At 44.9% G+C, this 22,361-nt stretch overlaps 1 protein-coding gene across 1 annotated transcript in view; it reads right to left on the bottom strand.

The window, feature by feature from the left end:
- LOC309548132 (uncharacterized protein) overlaps positions 1-22,361 on the bottom strand; it is a 707,228-nt gene that overhangs the window by 395,461 nt on the left and 289,406 nt on the right. Inside the window, exons 57-58 of the mRNA XM_082248097.1 lie at positions 7,443-7,603; positions 4,149-4,275 (exon numbers count right to left, since the gene is read on the bottom strand). Of these exons, the coding sequence (XP_082104223.1) occupies positions 4,149-4,275; positions 7,443-7,603 (288 nt within the window). The remainder of the gene's footprint in view (positions 1-4,148; positions 4,276-7,442; positions 7,604-22,361) is intronic.

Below are 22,361 nucleotides of genomic sequence, written 5' to 3' on the forward strand. Positions count from 1 at the left end.
AACAGAAGGTGGAGGCATGCAAGGTCTCCAACATCCACTAGCTCCCTGATGTCATCATGGAGGAGTGGAAGACAACTCCAGTGGCAGCCTATGATGCTCTGGTGAACTCCATGCCCAAGAGGATTAAGGCAGTGCTGGAAAATAATGGTGCCCACACAAAATATTGACACTTGGGCCTAATTTGGACATTGTCACTTAGGGGTGTACTCACTTTTGTTGCCAGCAGTTTAGACATTAATGGCTGTGTGTTGAGTTATTTTGAGGGGACAGAAAATTTACACTGTTACACAAACTGTACACTCACTACTTTACATTGTAGCAAAGTCTCATTTCTTCAGTGTTGTCACATGAAAAGATATAATAAAATATTTACAAAAATGTAAGGGTGTACTTTCTTTTGTAAGATACTGTATATGCGGGCGGGAACAGTATGGAAGCCTGCAGATGTCAGTTTATGCTGAAGTGTGTAATCTCACCATGCTACAGATGTATTCACAATAGTCTTCATCTTTGTACATAAACATTAAAGGGGGAAACAAATGTAAACTACAGGATCTGTTCTCATTCAGTTTTTATTGCATTTTCAATTCTAGTTTTGTACAAAGATCAATGAAAAAGGAACAGGAAAACATTACAAAATCTCAAAAAGTTTGAGTAAAACTGTATTGTTCAAACAAAAGATTAATACTGAACAAAGACTCAGCGAAGATGGATGAAAATTAAGTTAGATTATTTTGGGCTTTCTTTTTGTTGTTGTAATGCTACAGCATCCCCATGTTAGGTGTCAGTGCAACGTCTGCAATACGACAAATAAAAGCATCTTGACTGAAAATGGAGACTAACCAACAAAGCAACATTTAAATGAGGGAAGGATCTGAACTAAGGGAATGCAAAATGAGGAAAGCCGAAAAGGGTCTGAACCAAGAGTATGCCAGCTGAGGAAAGCAGAAAAGTATCTCAAACAAGATAAGTGAAAAAAGGGGGGGGGGGGGAATTCCATCCCCCTAAAGATAGTAGGACTTTGTAGGCATACACTGGATAAACTAACAAAAAATGTACAATCTTGAACAATATAAATATAGAAAAAATGTATTGTTAAAAAAATAACATAAAAACCATCACACAGATGCATATAGATAGCCATGCAACAATATGCTCCTAAACCAAAAGCACCCATGTATATTCAAACATGTCATAGTCTCTATTCAAAGACCATAGATTTGGTTAACCTTCTTGTGCCTGGATAAACAGGGTTCAAATGTGCAAGTGTGCCCAAGAAATCGCAATGCATTTCGATACACAGCTTCTTCAGCAGCCGTTTCCATTGGAGCTAGGAGACACAGCATAATGAATACACATTCTATAGTATACAAAAGTATTCATTAAAGGTACTGTACATAATTCATTACATGATTGGATATAAGAATATTTTTTAATTTTTAACATTGATTGTACACAATATATCACAATTACAACTATAATTATTTTCCAATATAGATATATGTTTTATTTTAATACCAGGTTTAGGGGAAGGACAAAGGACACTTGTCTGAGGTGTCCTTTGTCCTTCCCCTAAACCCAGGATTAAAATAAAACATATATCTATATTAGAAAATATTTATAATTGTGATATATTGTGTACAATCAATGTTAACAATTAAAATTTTTTTATATCCAATCATGTAATGAATTATGTACCTTTAATGAATACTTTTGTATATTACAGAATGTGTATTCATTATGCTGTGTCTCCTAGCTCCAATGGAAACTCCTAAAGAAGCTGTGTAGTGAAACGCGTAGCGATTCCTTGGGCACACTTGCACATTTGAACCCTGTTTATCCAGGCACAAGAGTGTCGACCATATCTATGGTCTTTGAATAGAGACTATGACATGTTGGAATTGACATGGGTTCTTTTGGTTTAGGAGCATATTGTTGCACAGCTATCTATATGCATCTGTGTGATGGTTTTTATGTAATTTTTTAACAATGAATTTTGTCTACATTTATATTATTTAAGATTGTACATTTTTTGTGAGATAAATCAGCATATGCCTACAAAGCCCAACTATCTTTAGGGGGGTTGAATCCCCCCACCCCATTTTCCATGTATCTATTTTTGGGATGTGGCATCACTATACTTTGGATCATGTCTCAAATTTTTGTACTATCTCAACCAAAAGTATGCCAAATGAGGAAAGAAGAAAATGATCTATACCAAAGATTAGCCAGATGAGAGGCAGAGAAAAGGGTCTAAAGCAAGAGTTTTTTAGTAGAGGGAGGCAGAAAAAGGGCTAGGGGTCTGAACCAAGGGGGGGGGGGGGAGAACATAGTTTGAACGAAGAGTAGGCCAGAACCAAGCATTTGAAAGATGAGGGTGGGGCAGAAAAGGGTCTAGAAGAAAAGGGTTTGCTAGATGAGAGAAGCAGAAAAGCATCTGAATCAAGCGTATGCCACATGAGGAAAGCAGAAAATGGTCTGAACCAAGAGAATGCTAGATAGGCAAGATGAGAAAAGCAGAAAAGGGTCTGTACCAAGAGAATTCTAGATGGGGGGGGGGGGGGCAGAAAAGGGTATAAAAAAGCAATTGTTTTTTGAGGAAAGCATAAAAAGGGTTTGAACTAAGAGTATGCTACATAAGGTAAGCAGAAAGGGATCTCAACCAAGAGTACAGTATGCCAAATAACGGAGGCAGAGGAGGGTCTAAAGCAAGTTTTTTCTAGATGAGGGATACAAATGAGTGTCTGAACCAAAAGTATGCTAGATGAGGGAAGTAGAAAAGGATCTAACAAATAGTATGCCAGATGAGGGAAACCGAAAAGAGAATGAACCAAGGGTTAGCCTCATGAAGGAAGCAGAAAAGGGTCTAAACCAAGAGTTTTCCAGATTAGGGGGCAAAAAGGGTCTGAACCAAGGCTTTTCCAGATGAGGGTTGAAGAAAAGGGTCTGAAACAAGAGTTTTACAGATGAATGGGTGAAAAGGGTCTGAAGCAAGTGTTTGCTTTTAGATTACATGGGAAATCCCCTCATGGTAATGTGGGCTTATTCTATAAAGCTGGGCAAAGAGCAATGATAATGTGCACAATTGAGGAACCCACAGCAATCAAATTAGTCAAATTAGACTAAGCGAGTTCTGACTGGTTGCCATTTGTTCATACACTGCATTTTGTTTTTTCAAATAAAGTTAACAATTGATAAAATCTATCTATATGTATACTAAACTCTTGTCAAACCTTTTTTCTTTGATTGCTGTTATGCCCCTCACTTCTGGTCCCCACAACAGGGCTATCACCAGGACAGAAAGTGGAAATCTCTTCACTCAGCCCCCGTTCACACTAAGGCGACCTGTGAGGCGACCTGGTTGCCTCACAGGTCGCCTTCCATAGGGAAGCTGCGGACCCGTTCTAATAGGAGCGACACAAGTCGCTCCGACTTAGAAAAAGGGTCCGGAGCTTCTTTGGGGCGACCCGGAGCGACCGTCATAGACTTCAATGTTATGAAGTCCGTGCCGGCCGCTCCGAGGTCGCCCCCCCCCCCCCCCCAAGTTGGATCGTCCCAGTGTGAACGGGGCCTGAGAGCACAAGCAGTGATAAAAAAAAAAGAAACAGCAGATCTAGCTCTTCCACACGCTATCCAAATCTAAAGTTCCACTTACTAAAGGCAAATCCACTGTGCACTACAAGTTCACTTGGAAGTGCAGTTGCTGTAGAGCTGAGGGGAAGCTCTGCTGATTTCTATCCTCCAATCATGTGAAAGCAAAAAATGCTGTTTTTTATTTTCCTTGCATGTCCCCCTCAGATCTACAGTGATTGCATTTCCAAGTGCACTTGTAGTGCACAGTGGATTTGCCTTTAGTAAATAAACCCCTATTTTTAATACAAGAAAGGAGCTTAGAGTACTTTTTTGTCTCTAACAGGTTTGAGCCAAACATTTGTTCTATTTATACTATCCTGGCTAATTCTGAATGAACACATTTCAGTGCAATTATCCTGAAATCGCCATCGGTGCATCTGCTGTGTACAATGCTTAACCTTGCAAGAACCTCATTTATAAAATGTACTTTTGATTTGCCGCAGCAAGACAGGTCTTCCAAACTAATTTGCAATAATAGGCTTCTTAGTCTAGTCTCCTGTGTATTGAGTAATCACCTTAGCAAGGTTGAGGTCATCAAGCAAACATAACAATTTCTTGTTTCCTGCTGGTGTATGCAATGTGCCATGTCGCCACTCCAGTCGGTCTTTTAAACATCCCCATAGTCTCCGAGGATCTGTTGAACTAACAAATATGTCATTGTAATCAGGTGCATTGTCTGCCATTTTAGTGTTTCATAAACAAGTTTTTATCACCAAAAATCTGAATTCATATCACGTTTTTAGAATTCTGCCTATTGCTTTGTATACTGTACAGAGTGCATTGCTACAAACTTCTAGAGCACACAAAAAAGATCATAAACCTAAACTAGGTTAACCAAACAGCAAAAAACCTCACTGCACAGTGATGCATATTTTGTATCACTACACCTTTCTCTTTGTATGCACATGAGCGAGAGGGGCATGGAGGCCAGGAGATAAAGTGATACCCGGAACTTTTTCCACTCCTAAGAGGGTGATGTCTGCTATAGGAGCATGATATTGCATGAAGGTAGAATTGGCCTTGCCTGTGTTCCTCTCTATTTTATCAACAAAATAAGGATTATTTGCACTAATTGCAATGCTCTTAATGGTAATAATTATGCATCACAAACCATAAAACTAGCAACCTAAACAAATCGGATCAAGAATATGTACCACTTAATGTAAAATGATCTATACACAGAAGAGTTTAGTAAGAGTATTTGGTAGATGGTATATACCTTTAGGAAAACAATAGGGCCCCTTTCACACGGAGCGCACCGCCCGACGGAGTCCATTCTGCTCAGTGGGGGATCGATCCGCCGATCCCCCCAGAGCAGGCGGATGACAGATCCGTCTCCGCTCTGTGTGCAGAGAAGGAGCTGTTGAATCCCTGCTGTCCTCTATGGGGAGATTGGATGAGAGCGGACCGCCTGTCTGTTCTCATCCGATCCAATCCGATTTCTCCAGGTTTCACAGACAAGATCAGAATCGAAAAGCAGCAGGTGTCAGCGGAGATGTCTCCGCTGACACCCGCTGCCCCATAGGGATGCATGGAGCCTCCGATCACGTCCACCTGAGAAAACTGACAGGCGGATCGGATTGGATCGCCCGTGTGAAAGGATCGTCCGTGTAAAAATAAAAATATTCCAAAGAATAATCCGTACACAATGAATTTTGCTTATGGTACAGGCTGTATTTATAGATTTCTTTGAACCCTTCACCCCATCTTTTGGGTACATGCCACTTACAATGCAAAGTAAACAAAGTTATACTTGGTCCCAGTTCACACTATAGGGATTACAGACATCACATTTGATTTGGAGCGCACTACTCTGAAAATCACATGCGATGTCTGTGCGATGGGAATTCAGCCATACAGATTGTATGGTTGAATTTGCATCGGATTCACACAGAACACGCACAGGACCCTTTTTTGGGTCCGCAGCAGAATCGGATCACATAGTGGTTTTCACCTATGCAATCCGATTCATGTCAAAACTGTCAGTTCGTACTGCGATTTGCAAACTTATCTGGGGGTGTCTTTAACTTTGTATTGACACCCCCAGCGATTTGCATATGGCAGTGTAAACTGCCTGTGATTTGAATGTGATGCAGGGTTCCCGCATGGCATATATGTGAACCAGCACTTAAAGTGTATCTATAACCAAAGCTGTTTTAGTTTTGGATAGAGTGGGGAAGGACCCCACTGTCAATGGCTGTGTCCACACAGGCATTAAGAGCAGTCATTTGCTTCGTATTAACAAGGCTTTCCAAATTAATTGTAAAGCAAATGTCTTTTCTTAAAAAAAAATCATAAACTATGTAGTGCACAAAATAAATTTGCATTGCTTCATACTAATTTTTGATGTTGTCTGCAACGTTTGGCAACATCCAAACCTTACAAAAGGGGGAGGAATAAATGGACTTTGAAGGCACCGTAATAAAAAAACACAACACTTTATTTTGGATAAGTATTAAAACCACAAAAGTATGTATCGACCGATCAACATGGGCAATTTCATTGATCAGAGGGTACAAATGATAGGTGAATGGAGAGGACCTCACCACCTAGAGCATACAATGCAACAAACAATACAAGATTGCATTTGAATGATATACAAAGGAGAAGTAGGGCGCTATACGCTGCACACAGGCCGCACCACGGTGCAGGCAACGCAGAGCGTCCTGTACAATATAATAACAGCTTCCAAAAGGAAATAAACCAATATATCCAATTGCTCTACATGTTTCGCCTGGTGTTCAGACTTCATCCGGAGCGGTTTGGAATATAGATTCTGTGTGGTAGGATACAATGAATTGTTGGTTTATTTCCTTTTGGAAGCTGTTATTATATTGTACAGGACGCTCTGCGTTGCCTGCACCGTGGTGCGGCCTGTGTGCAGCGTATAGCGCCCTACTTCTCCTTTGTATATCATTCAAATGCAATCTTGTTTTGTTTGTTGCATTGTATGCTCTAGGTGGTGAGGTCCTCCCCATTCACCTATCATTTGTACCCTCTGATCAATGAAATTGCCCATGTTGATCAGTCGATACATACTTTTGTGGTTTTAATACTTATCCAAAATAAAGTGTTGTGTTTTTTTATTACGGTGCCTTCAAAGTCCATTTATTCCTCCCCCTTTTGTATTTCTGACATTCAGGACGTGGCACATGTTCCTTTATTTTATTACGCCCCTGTCTTTTGCTGCACCAGGGATAGGCGTAGATATTCTATTTAATTAAACATCCAAACCTTGCCAAAGCCTCGATTCGAGCCAATTGAAGTACAGCCTAACTGTGTTCTAAACTCTGCTAAGGCTTTTGTGAGCATGTGCAGAGTGCTACATCAAGGCTCTTTCCTTGTTTTACTCCAAGCTCCCCCAAGGCATTGTTAGATCTTCTAAAGAGCTTTTTAATGCCTCTGAAATATCTAAAATGCAAAGGAATGATGTAGGTATCTCATATTTTACTCTCAGTGCCCAAGTGAACATAAAAAAAGGAAAGAGATGATTTTCCAAACTTTGAACAGATTTTTTCCTGCTTTCTATTGTGTCTAGGAGACAGAAAGAGAAGAGAAATCTCAATGAGACAGTGGTGGCAATAAAAAAAAAAAAAAATCCTACTAGGGTTTTAACTCTTTCATACTCTATCCAAAAGGTAAAATATTGAAGTGTTGACATATTTACATTATATCCCCCCCCCCCCACCCCATAAAAAGAATTCCTTTAAAATGGGGTTGCATAGAGAATATTTTGCAGATTTGCCTGTCCATGAATTTAGGACTGTGAATGACAAGTCAGACTATAGGAATGTGTGCACAATATCTACCTGTTGATGGGAATTCTTAGTTCAGACATCTCTGCTACATCCCCCAAGCACAGAGCATTAAGCAGCTCATGGCTAAGAATGGATTTTCCACAACCGGTATCTCCAGCCAAAAGAACAGGATGGCCTGAGGTAGTCAATAGGCTTGAAAGGTAGAGCAGTTGCTGGAAAAAAGGCAATTTAATTATATTTTGCTATTCATGTGTGCTACAAAGTTTGACTAATTCACTGAAATTCATAAATAAATGAAGCAAAGAAAAATTCCGTTCTTCTGCCTTATCTTGAACTTCAGGTGCTGTAGCTGATACTGCGTTTCAATGTAAAATACCTTTTTACTGGATACATTAACTTGCATATAGAGAAGCCATTTAATTTAATCCCTTTTTTGTGTTCAATTTTTTATTTCTGCGAGATGTATTATTTGTGATTTTCCTCTTTCATATGTGTAAAACAGCAATGTGACATACTGATTTCCCATTTAATTACTATTATTATTTATTTTAAACGTAATGAAAATAAGCAACATTTTCTTGTACAAGGGCAACAAATAATTGTTTTGGAATTTTGTTTAAAAAAAATAAAAAATAATAAACAAATAAAAAAAATGATGTATTTGAAATTGTAAGGTAGACATGGAGTTTGGAAAGGTATTACTTTGAAAAATCTATTATATTAGCAAAAATTAATCATTTATTTATGTTTTTTTAATAAAATCACAGCAATATAACAGAGTAATCTGACAGTTTGGCATCTCAGTTGTAAATGCTAATCGTGCCCACATACACTAATTGCCCTGTTCGCCTGACGGGGGCCCTTCAGAGTACCTGGCACTTACCCTACGTTCATGCCTATGCATTTTTTAATACATTTTGTAGTTTACAGAAGCACACTACAGTCCATTTAACATGGTTTCCTATGGTACACATTTACATCTACGGGTTTTGCAGCCATTGTGATTTTGGAAATGGTTGGGGACTTTTTTACCGCCTTTTTCGTGTAAAAGACTTCAATGGAGTCGCACCAAAAACACAAGTGTTGTGTTTGTGATGCAATTTTTATATCAGTTTTGTGTTTTGTCGGGGGGGTTTTCCCCTTTAAAAACACTGTATTTAGCTGGTTTCTAGGGAGCAGGCCGGGAAGCTGGCCGCCGCGTCCTTAACAAATGATGGGTCTTCAACTGTCAGTGGGGTTTCCCGCTGACAGCTGAATGTACAAAAAAAATTGGCAAAAAAAATCACGAAAAGAATGGCATTGGTTCTCCCCCCCAGGTCCATACCAGACCCTTTAGATCTAGTATGGTTTTGGAGGAGACCCCCGCCTACCCCCAGCCAACATTTTTTAAGAATGGTGTGGAGTGCCTCCTAAAATCCACACCAGACCTTTATCCAAGCATGCAGCCCTCAGGTAGGACCCACTAAAAATAAAAAAAAACAGTCTTCCTCCGACGGTGGCTGCCTCCATTGTGTCAGCTTACGCTGGCTGTTATTTCTTATATAGCTATGGGGCATGGCCAATGGTTGATGTCACCCGGAGAATCTGTCCCTTGTGATGGCATGATGTCACAAGGGGCGGGTTCTCTGAGTGACGTCACTGGATGGCCACACCCCACAGCTATAAAAGAAATGGCAGACAGTGGGAGCCAACACAACAGAGGCAGCCAGCATAGGAGGAAGACCTTTTATTTCCTTTTTAGCGGGTCAGCGGTAGCAGAGGAACACATCACTGGAGGGAGAATAGGTAGAAGTAACCATCGGAGGGAGAAGACAGTGGAGGGAGAAAAAATCACCTGTGGGAGAAGACGAAAGAAAGAAGACATGTTGGAGCTACGACGGGGGACATTCTTCATTTTTAATGAAGGACTTGTCAAAAACCGTCTCTTATTTTTTGTAACACTACACTGCTTTTTTTTTTTTTTGATGAATAAGTAGGGGTACAATGTTCCCTATACTCTCTACTCTACCTTCTTTAAGGGGGCTTCCAGATTCCAATAAGCCCCCTGCCCGCAGACCCCCACAACTACCGCCCAAGGTTGTCAGGAAGAGGACATTGTCCCCATCAACATGGGGACAAGGTGCTGTGGGGTTTGGGGAGAGCCCCCTGCCCCAAAGCACCCCCCCAAGTTGAAGGCATTTGGCCTGGTATTGGTTCAGGAGGGGGGGCGCTCGCTCATCCCCTCCCTTTCCTGACCCGCCGGGCTGCATGCTCGGATAAGGGTCTGGTATAGATATGGGGGGGGGGCCCATGCCATTTTAAAAAAAAATGTTGGTGTGGGGGGTCTTCTCCAAATCCATACCAGACCCGAAGGTTTTTTTCTCACTATTTTTTTTTTTTTAATCAGTTGCCAGCAGGGAACCCCACTGAAAGCTGTTGACACATCCATTGGTAAGGACACAGCAGAGGGCTTCCTGGCCCACTCCTTAGCAACCAGTTATATACATTGCGTTTACAGTGTGATTAAAGAGAAAAAAAAAAACAAAGAAATGTGAAATGCAAAATGCATGAAAACGGCATGCAAAAATGCATCAAAAATGAGGGTTTAAAATGTAAAACGCACCGCAAAACATGCCTGAAAAATGCATCAAGCGCAGCCTGCATAGGTGTGACCCTAGACTTAAGGACCAAGGACAGCATGTGCCTCTCTTCCCTTCGCTCTCACAATGCAGATCCCTGCAACTGAGTAGCCCATTGTCAGAACCCATCACTTTTACATGGAATTCAGGAAAATTTCTTAGCCACGTATAAGCTCACAAAACTTACATAGGGCCCTCCACTTGGCTCTGGCAGGTGAACGGTGCAGTGGGAGAGCAATGGGCAAGATAAGTATCAGTAGCAGAGAAGGCGGAATGTAAAGAAGCAATAAGCAAAGAATTTTGGTGAGATGGGCATAGGTAGAGGGAACTATGAAAATGTGTCACCCCAAGTTCCTCTGGAGATATCACTGAATGCAATATAATGTTATGCCTTATGAAAAAATAGACAGTACAGTCAATGTATCAGAGAAACCCAGAGAGCTCCCTTCCCAGTGCTTCTTGCAGCTTTAAAGCATTTACTAGCCTGGATCCCTTTCCTCTTCATTCTGCAGCTGGTGTCTGGGAAGTGAGGAATCAGTGAGTATGAGTAATGGTTTGTTTCACAGATATTAATGGGCGCACTTGCCACTTGAAGGTTAAAGCTGACTATCACTATGTTTTCCTACAATGTAACAGTAGTAAGATGGTTAAAGAGATGTTTTCACCTTGTATATTCAGGGCAAAGTGCCAGTCCTTGCAAAGGAGCCTCTGACACACTGATCCCTATCCAGCTCTCCACTGCTGCTTTTTCTTCTATCACAGACAATGATGATACCCAACTGCTGTGACAGTGCTTGAGTCTAGCAGCCAGTCGCTAGGCCCTGAGCACTATCATACTTCATAGGGTTGTGACATCGCTGCTCTCCCTTGGATCTGGCCCAAGTCGACATGGGGGATTTAAGTGCTGGCTACAGTTCAGTGGGTCAATTGGGGAAGCCTTTCAAAAGACCCTGTCATTTTACACTAAATGGTTAAGGTGGCGGAGTCTCCTTAAAGTGTTACTAAACCCAGAACCTACATTCACTATATCTGGTCTCCCACAGTACACAGAATATGGAAATACAATTATTTTTCAAAAATAATCTGCTAAATACCTTTCCTCATCAGCAGTATATAGCAGTTTTGTGACTTGTATCACTGTGTGGTTAAAGCTTGTGGGAGGAGTTTTCATTTTCCCCTGATCCTCTGTCTGGACAGTAAAGAAGCGAAAAAAAGGGGGAAAGGATAACCCTCAGAAGTGATAGGACTTTTAAGGCATCCACTAGTTAATCTCATAAAGAAATGTACAATCCTTAATAGTGTAAATACATACAAAATTTATTATGATAAAAAATTCTTAATACATAAAAACCATTGCATAAATGAGTGAGCACAACAGTGCTGAGTAGGGTTGAGCGGACACCTAGATGTCCGTGTTCGACGGGTTCGGCCGAACTTTAAAAAAAAGTCCGGGTCCGTGTCCCGGACTTTTACCGAACTTTTCCCGGACACCGAACCCCATTGAAGTCAATGGGGACCCGAACTTTAAGGCACTAAAATGGCTCTAAAACACCAATGGAAAGGGCTAGAGTGCTGCAAATGGCAGCAAAACGTAGTTAAGAGCATGGCAAGTGCTCTGCAAACAAATGTGGATAGGGAAATAACTTAAAACAACAAAAAAAAACAGAAAAATAAAACAATGTTCTTCATCTCTGAAGGACGAGGCCCATAAGGAGTAGGAGGGAGGTTGAGGTGGTGGTGGATGTGGCGGTGTCATAGGCGTGCGCACAGGGTGTGCCTGGTGTACCTGGGCACACCCTAATCACCTAGGGCACATAGCATTATCGCTCTGTTTGCCAGTGAGGAGATGGGAAAGATCTCCCTCGCACCTGCTCTGCTCTATTTCTCTTTGCCAGCAGGGAGAGTAATGTATCGGGGCCATGTACATGTAGGCAAACACATGCATGTGTATTTCAACTTTGGGGTGCACACCCTAATGCAATAGGCTGCGCACACCTATGGGCGGTGTAGGTGGAAGCGGCGGTGGAGGAGGACCAGGGCCGGATTAAGAGCATCATGGTCTTGGTGCTGAGGATTTTGAAGGGCCTTAAGGGCCGTGCCTTGGCATGCACCCAGAGGAGGAAGGGTGCAGCCATGCATGCCTAATTCAACATGGGATGCTGTCTCTGAAGCCCATAAACACATCCATGCATCGGCAACTGTCCCTCCTTGTCCGGCCTTCGCGCTGTGTGGGGAGGTTCTGAGGGTGCTGCCTGGGGAAGCGAGCATAGAAGCCAGACTTCTGTGTTTACAAGTGACAGAAGAGCGGTCACAGTGAATATGGCCAACCCGGGGCCTATATAAAAGGTAGGGGCCTGCATGGAGCTGCAGCTCCAATAGCCCCTACGTTAATCTGGCCCTGAGGAGGAGGACGAGGTAGCCAACACTGCTTCTTTTCACAAATTTTAAATGAGGGTACACCCCAAAAGAGTGAGAAAGAGCAAAAATGGAACAATGGCTGGGTAAGGTCGGTATCCATTGCTATTCTGCACAAGGTACGGAAAAGTCCCGTGGGATCCATGCCTGGTTCATTTTAATGAACGTGAGCTTGTCCACATTGTCTCTGGACAGGCGGCTGCGCTTGTCTGTTATAACACCCCCAGCCGTGCTAAATACCCGTTCAGATAATACACTGGCTGCAGGGCACGCCAGCACCTCCAAGGCGTAAAGGGCAAGCTCAGGCCATGTGCCCAATTTGGAGACCCAGAAGTTGAAGGGGGCAGACCCCTCATTCACTACATGTAGGCGTGTGCACACATACTGCTCCACCATGTTGGTAAAATGCTGCCTCCTGCTAAGACGTTCCATCTGAGCTGCTGGTGCTGCTGTTTGTTGTGGCGTGCTGACAAAGCTTTTCCACATTTCGGCCATGCTAACCCTGCCTTCTGAGGTGCTGGCGGTGCCCTGGTTGAGTTGGCGACCTCCTCCTCCTCCTCCTCTGCCTTGTGCTTCCACTGTGGCCCCGCTGTCAGATGGGAATGCCAGCAGCATCGCGTCTACCAGCGTGCGCTTGTACTCGCGCATCTTGCGATCGCGCTCCAGTGAGTGAATTAAGGACGGTACGTTGTCCTTGTAACGGGGATCCAGCAGCGTGGCCACCCAGTAATCAGCACAAGTTAGAATGTGGGCAACTCGGCGGTCGTTGTGGAGACACTGCAGCATGTAATCGCTCATGTGTGCCAGGCTGCCCAGAGGCGACGAAAGGCTGTCCTCTGTGGGAGGTGTATCGTCCGTGTCCTCTGTATCCCCCCAGCCACGCACCAGTGATGGCCATGAGCTGGCCTGGGTGCCACCCTGCTGTGAACATGGTTCCATCTCCTCCTCCAGCTCCTCCTCCTCCTCATCCTCCTCATCCTCCAGAACTGTGCCCCTGCTGGACAATTGTGTCCCTGGCGTTTGTGTGTGCAGGAACCCACCCTCGGAGCCCCTTGCGAATGACTGCCCTGAAAGCCTTTGAAATGTTACCTCTTCATCCTCCTCCTCCTCCTCCTCATCCTGTGCCACATCCTCTTCCATCATCGCTCCAATTGTTTTTTCAAGGAGGCATAGAAGTGGGATAGTTAAGCTGAGAACGGCGTCATTGCCACTGGCCATGTTGGTGGAGTACTCAAAACAGCGCAACAAGGCACACAGGTCTCGCATGGAGGCCCAGTTATTGGTGGTGAAGTGGTGCTGTTCCGCAGAGCGACTCACGCGTGCGTGCTGCAGCTGAAACTCCACTATGGCCTGCTGCTGCTCGCACAGTCTTTCCAGCATGTGCAAGGTGGAGTTCCACCTTGTGGGCACGTCACATATGAGGCGGTGAGCGGGAAGGCCGAAGTTACGCTGCAGCGCTGCCAGGCGAGCAGCAGCAGGGTGAGAACGCCGAAAGTGCGCACAAACGGCCCGCACTTTCTGCAGCAGCTCTGACATATCGGGGTAATTTTTAAGGAACCTCTGCACCACCAAATTCAGCACATGCGCCAGGCAAGGGATGTGCGTCAAACCGGCTAGGCCCAGAGCTGCTATGAGATTTCTCCCGTTATCGCACACCACCAGGCCGGGCTTGAGGCTCGCTGGCAGCAACCACTCATTTGTTTGCTGTTCCATGCTCCTCCACAACTCCTGCGCGGTGTGTGGTTTGTCCCCCAAACAGGCAAGTTGTAAAACTGCCTGCTGTCGTTTACCCCTGGCCGTGCTGAAGTTGGTGGTGAAGGTGTTACGCTGTCCGGATGAGGAGGCGGTAGAGGATGAGGAAGCGGAGTAGGAGGAGTTAGGAACAGGAGGCAAACTGAAGCGCCCTGCAATCCTCGGTGGTGGAAGGACATGCGCCAAATTGCTATCCGCCTCAGGCCCATCCGCCACTGCATTTACCCAGTGTGCCGTTAGGGAGATATAACGCCCCTGACCGTGCTTACTGGTCCACGTATCGGTAGTTAGGTGGACCTTGGCACAGATGGCGTTGCGCAGTGCACACCTGATTTTTTCCCCCACTTGGTTGTGTAGGGAAGGGATGGCTTGCCTGGAAAAGTAGTGGCGGCTGGGCACGACGTACTGTGGGACAGCCACCGACATAAGGTTTTTAAAACTGTGCGTCTCCACCAGACGGAATGACAGCATTTCAAAGGCCAATAATTTTGAAATGCTGGCATTCAGGGCCAGGGATCGCGGGTGGGTAGGGGGGAACTTCCTCTTCCTCTCAAGTGTTTGGGAGATGGAAAGCTGAACGCTTCCACGGGACATTGTGGAGATGGTTGCTGGTGACCCAGGTGGTGGTGTTGCTGACAGATCGTCTGTTTGCGGGGTGGCAGGTGCCGGTATCACTACAGATGTGGCTGGAGCGGCCGAGACTGCAGCAGAAGAGGAAGCAGGATGAGCCAGAGACGTTTCTTGGTTTTGAAGGTGTGTACTCCACTGCAGCTCGTGCTTTGCACTTAGATGCCTGATCATGCAGGTTGTGCTCAGGTTGAGAAGGTTTATGCCTCGCTTCAAGCTCTGATTGCACAGGGTGCAAACCACTCGTGTCCTGTCATCAGCACATTTTCTAAAGAACTTCCACGCTAGAGAACTCCTTTGAGCTGACTTTGGTGCGCTCGTTCCCTTGCTGCGTTGGGCAGTAGCGGGCGTAGTGTCTAGGGCACGGCCGCTCCGCTTCTGCACCCTGCTCCCTCTTCTGCTGTGCTGGTGGCTCTGTGCGACCACCGCCTCTTCCTCCAAACTACTCAGGTCACCTGCATGACGTTCATTCCATGTGGGGTCGAGGACCTCATCGTCCTCCACATCATCTTCCACCCAGTCTTCACCCCTGCCCTCCTTGTCGGTCTCCACAATGCTGAACGCCGCAGCAGTTGGCACCTGCGTTTCGTCATCATCGGAGACGTGCTGCGATGATCCTTGCATGTACTCATCTTGAGAAATAAGTGGTTGGGCATCGCTGCACTCAATCTCTTCCACTTCTGGGGCAGGGCTAGGTGGATGGCCCTGGGAAACCCTGCTGACAGAGTCATCAAAAAGAAGAAGAGACTGCTGTATGGCTTGGGGCTCAGACTGCTTGCCTGATTTGCAAGGGGGTGAGGTGAAAGACGGTTGGACATCGGCTGCAGGTGCCAACTGTGACCTTTCTGCAGTAGACTGGGTGGGAGACAATGTGAAGGAACTGGAGGCACTGTCAGCAGCAAACCAATCTACTATCGCCTCCACTTGTTCTGGCCTCATCACTTCTAGGGGCGTATGATGCCCTACCAAATACTGATGCAGGTTCTGTTGCCTACTCACACTTGAGGAAGGTGTTTCACTTGTGCGTGTAGCTGGCACAGATCGACCACGTCCTCTCCTTGCAACAGGAGCTCTAGCAGCAGCACCACCACGACCCAGGCCACGGCCCCTATTTGACGCTCTCCTCATATTTCTGAAATTTAAGATCTTGCCCTAGAAAGGTCTTTATTGAATAGCGGAACAAAAGAACAACAGTATCGCACGGGTGTATCTCACAGTCAAATATGCAAACTATGCCGCAATTTAATGTTTTTTACACCAAAAGGGTGTGTATTGAATAGCGGAATAGGATAAAAAAACTGTGTATCTCACACGTACAAACACAGACTAGGCCCGATTAAATTTTTTCCTACCCTAAAGGGAGGATGAGGAAGAGGAGTATGGAACAGGCAGCACCCTCAAATCTTCAGAAGTATGAGATGAACCCCAAAAACTTGGAAAGGTGGATCTCACACGTACCGACACAGACTATTCCGCAATTTAATTGAGCCCCAAAGGTTTTTATAGAATAGCGGAATAGGAAATATGATCAAAAAAAAGTGTATGTTTTTCACACGTACAGAAGCACACTAGGCCCCAATTACTATTGTTTGTACACCTAAAAGGATGGATGAGGAGGAGGAGGAGGAGGAGGAGTATAGAACAGGCAGCACCCTCAAAGCTTTAGAAGTATGAGATGAACCCCAAAAACTTGGAAAGGTGGATCTCACACGTACCGACACAGACTATTCCGCAATTTAATTGAGCCCCAAAGGTTTTTATTGAATAGCGGAATAGGAAATATGATCAAAAAAAAGTGTATGTTTTTCACACGTACAGAAGCACACTAGGCCCCAATTACTATTGTTTGTACACCTAAAAGGATGGATGAGGAGGAGGAAGAGGAGGAGTATAGAACAGGCAGCACCCTCAAAGCTTCAGAAGTATGAGATGAACCCCAAAAACTTGGAAAGGTGGATCTCACACGTACCGACACAGACTATTCCGCAATTTAATTGAGCCCCAAAGGTTTTTATTGAATAGCGGAATAGGAAATATGATCAAAAAAAAAGTGTATGTTTTTCACACGTACAGAAGCACACTAGGCCCCAATTACTATTGTTTGTACACCTAAAAGGATGGATGAGGAGGAGGAGGAGTATAGAACAGGCAGCACCCTCAAAGCTTCAGAAGTATGAGATGAACCCCAAAAACTTGGAAAGGTGGATCTCACACGTACAGACACAGACTATTCCGCAATTTAATTGAGCCCCAAAGGTTTTTATTGAATAGCGGAATAGGAAATATGATCAAAAAAAAGTGTATGTTTTTCACACGTACAGAAGCACACTAGGCCCCAATTACTATTGTTTGTACACCTAAAAGGATGGATGAGGAGGAGGAGGAGGAGTGTAGAACAGGCAGCACCCTCAAAGCTTCAGAAGTATGAGATTGTGTTCACTGTACCCCACAAAGATTGTGTTCACTGTACCCCACAAAGATTGTGTTCACTGTACCCCACAAAGGTTTTGTTCACTGCACCCCACAAAGATTGTGTTCACTGCACTCCATAAGGATTGTCTTCACTGCACCCCACAAAGATTGTGTTCACTGTACCCCACAAAGGTTTTGTTCACTGCACCCCACAAAGATTGTGTTCACTGTACCCCACAAAGGTTTTGTTCACTGCACCCCACAAAGATTGTGTTCACTGTACCCCCCAAAGATTTTGTTCACTGCACCCCACAAGGATTGTCTTCACTGCACCCCACAAGGATTGTCTTCACTGCACCCCACAAAGATTGTGTTCACTGTACCCCACAAAGATTTTGTTCACTGCACTCCAAAAGGATTGTCTTCACTGCACCCCACAAAGATTGTGTTCACTGTACCCCACAAAGATTTTGTTCACTGCACTCCAAAAGGATTGTCTTCACTGCACCCCACAAAGATTGTGTTCACTGTACCCCACAAAGGTTTTGTTCACTGCACCCCACAAAGATTGTGTTCACTATACCCCACAAAGGTTTTGTTCACTGCACCCCACAAAAATTGTGTTCACTGTACCCCCCAAAGATTTTGTTCACTGCACCCCACAAGGATTGTCTTCACTGCACCCCACAAGGATTGTCTTCACTGCACCTCACAAAGATTGTGTTCACTGTACCCCACAAAGGTTTTGTTCACTGCACCCCACAAAGATTGTGTTCACTGTACCCCACAAAGGTTTTGTTCACTGCACCCCACAAAGATTGTGTTCACTGTACCCCCCAAAGATTTTGTTCACTGCACCCCACAAGGATTGTCTTCACTGCACCCCACAAGGATTGTCTTCACTGCACCCCACAAAGATTGTGTTCACTGTACCCCACAAAGATTTTGTTCACTGCACCCCACAAAGATTGTGTTCACTGTACCCCACAAAGATTTTGTTCACTGCACTCCAAAAGGATTGTCTTCACTGCACCCCACAAAGATTGTCTTCACTGTACCCCATAAAGGTTTTGTTCACTGCACCCCACAAAGATTGTGTTCACTGTACCCCACAAAGATTGTGTTCACTGTACCCCACAAAGGTTTTGTTCACTGCACCCCACAAGGATTGTCTTCACTGCACCCCACAAGGATTGTCTTCACTGCACCCCACAAAGATTGTGTTCACTGTACCCCACAAAGATTTTGTTCACTGCACCCCACAAAGATTGTGTTCACTGTACCCCCCAAAGATTTTGTTCACTGCACCCCACAAGGATTGTCTTCACTGCACCCCACAAGGATTGTCTTCACTGCACCTCACAAAGATTGTGTTCACTGTACCCCACAAAGGTTTTGTTCACTGCACCCCACAAAGATTGTGTTCACTGTACCCCACAAAGGTTTTGTTCACTGCACCCCACAAAGATTGTGTTCACTGTACCCCCCAAAGATTTTGTTCACTGCACCCCACAAGGATTGTCTTCACTGCACCCCACAAGGATTGTCTTCACTGCACCCCACAAAGATTGTGTTCACTGTACCCCACAAAGATTTTGTTCACTGCACCCCACAAAGATTGTGTTCACTGTACCCCACAAAGATTTTGTTCACTGCACTCCAAAAGGATTGTCTTCACTGCACCCCACAAAGATTGTCTTCACTGTACCCCATAAAGGTTTTGTTCACTGCACCCCACAAAGATTGTGTTCACTGTACCCCACAAAGGTTTTGTTCACTGCACCCCACAAAGATTGTGTTCACTGTACCCCACAAAGATTGTGTTCAGTGTACCCCACAAAGGTTTTGTTCACTGCACTCCAAAAGGATTGTCTTCACTGCACCCCACAAAGATTGTGTTCACTGTACCCCACAAAGGTTTTGTTCACTGCACCCCACAAAGATTGTGTTCACTGTACCCCACAAAGGTTTTGTTCACTGCACCCCACAAAAATTGTGTTCACTGTACCCCCCAAAGATTTTGTTCACTGCACCCCACAAGGATTGTCTTCACTGCACCCCACAAGGATTGTCTTCACTGCACCTCACAAAGATTGTGTTCACTGTACCCCACAAAGGTTTTGTTCACTGCACCCCACAAAGATTGTGTTCACTGTACCCCACAAAGGTTTTGTTCACTGCACCCCACAAAGATTGTGTTCACTGTACCCCCCAAAGATTTTGTTCACTGCACCCCACAAGGATTGTCTTCACTGCACCCCACAAGGATTGTCTTCACTGCACCCCACAAAGATTGTGTTCACTGTACCCCACAAAGATTTTGTTCACTGCACCCCACAAAGATTGTGTTCACTGTACCCCACAAAGATTTTGTTCACTGCACTCCAAAAGGATTGTCTTCACTGCACCCCACAAAGATTGTCTTCACTGTACCCCATAAAGGTTTTGTTCACTGCACCCCACAAAGATTGTGTTCACTGTACCCCACAAAGATTGTGTTCACTGTACCCCACAAAGGTTTTGTTCACTGCACCCCACAAGGATTGTCTTCACTGCACCCCACAAGGATTGTCTTCACTGCACCCCACAAAGATTGTGTTCACTGTACCCCACAAAGATTTTGTTCACTGCACCCCACAAAGATTGTGTTCACTGTACCCCCCAAAGATTTTGTTCACTGCACCCCACAAGGATTGTCTTCACTGCACCCCACAAGGATTGTCTTCACTGCACCTCACAAAGATTGTGTTCACTGTACCCCACAAAGGTTTTGTTCACTGCACCCCACAAAGATTGTGTTCACTGTACCCCACAAAGGTTTTGTTCACTGCACCCCACAAAGATTGTGTTCACTGTACCCCCCAAAGATTTTGTTCACTGCACCCCACAAGGATTGTCTTCACTGCACCCCACAAGGATTGTCTTCACTGCACCCCACAAAGATTGTGTTCACTGTACCCCACAAAGATTTTGTTCACTGCACCCCACAAAGATTGTGTTCACTGTACCCCACAAAGATTTTGTTCACTGCACTCCAAAAGGATTGTCTTCACTGCACCCCACAAAGATTGTCTTCACTGTACCCCATAAAGGTTTTGTTCACTGCACCCCACAAAGATTGTGTTCACTGTACCCCACAAAGGTTTTGTTCACTGCACCCCACAAAGATTGTGTTCACTGTACCCCACAAAGATTGTGTTCAGTGTACCCCACAAAGGTTTTGTTCACTGCACCCCACAAGGATTGTCTTCACTGCACCCCACAAGGATTGTCTTCACTGCACCCCATAAAGATTGTGTTCACTGCACCCCACAAAGATTGTGTTCACTGTACCCCACAAAGGTTTTGTTCACTGCACCCCACAAAGATTGTGTTCACTGTACCCCACAAAGGTTTTGTTCACTGCACCCCACAAAGATTGTGTTCACTGTACCCCACAAAGGTTGTGTTCACTGCACCCCACAAAGGTTTTGTTCACTGCACCCCACAAAGATTGTGTTCACTGCACCCCACAAAGATTGTGTTCACTGTACCCCACAAAGGTTTTGTTCACTGCACCCCACAAAGATTGTGTTCACTGTACCCCACAAAGATTGTGTTCACTGCACTCCAAAAGGATTGTCTTCACTGCACCCCACAAAGATTGTGTTCACTGTACCCCAGAAAAGGTTTTGTTCACTGCACCCCACAAAGATTGTGTTCACTGTACCCCACAAAGGTTTTGTTCACTGCACCCCACAAAGATTGTGTTCACTGTACCCCCCAAAGATTTTGTTCACTGCACCCCACAAGGATTGTCTTCACTGCACCCCACAAGGATTGTCTTCACTGCACCCCACAAAGATTGTGTTCACTGCACCCCACAAAGGTTTTGTTCACTGCACCCCACAAAGATTGTGTTCACTGTACCCCCCCAAAGATTTTGTTCACTGCACCCCACAAGGATTGTCTTCTCTGCACCCCACAAAGATTGTGTTCACTGTACCCCCCAAAGATTTTGTTCACTGCACCCCACAAGGATTGTCTTCACTGCACCCCACAAGGATTGTCTTCACTGCACCCCACAAAGATTGTGTTCACTGTACCCCCACAAAGGTTTTGTTCACTGCACCCCACAAACATTTTGTTCACTGCACTCCAAAAGGATTGTGTTCACTGCACCCCAAAAAGATTGTGTTCACTGCAGCCCACACACAGAAAAATGGATGTGGATCACTGACACCTGCCTATCTCCTATCCCACACCACACAGCAATATCGATTGTAGTTTGTAGAACACAGTTTCCCTAAAATTCAGCAGACTCTGTCCCTAACAGGATTGAGAAGAGATCGTAGATCAGGAGAACTAAGTGCAGACCCCACCCCACACAGCAATATCGATTGTAGTTTGTAGAACACTCTGACCCTAAAATTCAGCAGCAGCCTCTCCCTAACAGGATTGAGAAGAGATCGTAGATCAGGATTGAGTGCAGACCCCACCCCCCACACAGCAATATCGATTGTAGTTTGCAGAAGACACTGACCCTATAATTCAGCAGACTCTATCCCTAAAATGCCTACAACTCGCCCTGCCTAAACACTCCGACCTGTCCCTCAATTCTATCCGGACACAAATGGTTTTTTCCTGCCTATCTTTCCCTAATCAGCAGCCAGCACGTTGATGTGTGCTCTGTCCCTGATCTAAGCAGCATAATGACGCCGCTGCGGCTGCCTCGAACTTATAAAGACTTGGTCACATGCTTCAGACGGCCAATCACAGCTACTGAGACATTTGCAGGCATGGCTGGGATGGCTTAAGGCACACCAGTTAAACGATTGTTGATTGGCTGTTGAAAGCCCGCCATGAAAAGAGCGCCAAAGCATGCAAAACCCGGAAATAAAACGTCCGAACACGGATTTTTACCCGAATATACAGTAAAGTGTCCGTGTTCGTGTTCGGGTAACAAAAATCCAATTATTCGGTACGAACACGAATAATACAGTCCGTGTTCGCTCAACACTAGTGCTGAGCAACATGCTCCTGAGCCAGAAGAACCCATGAGTGGTCCATCATATAGCAGAGTCTGTGTCTAAAGACCATCAAGATGGCGGACCTCCTATGCCCGGTTCAGAAGGGTTCTAATGTAAACGTTTGCCAATGGATCGCC

Source organism: Pelophylax lessonae (assembly GCF_965119305.1).
Source record: "Pelophylax lessonae genome assembly, chromosome: 2".
Classification (NCBI taxonomy): Eukaryota; Metazoa; Chordata; class Amphibia; order Anura; family Ranidae; genus Pelophylax; species Pelophylax lessonae.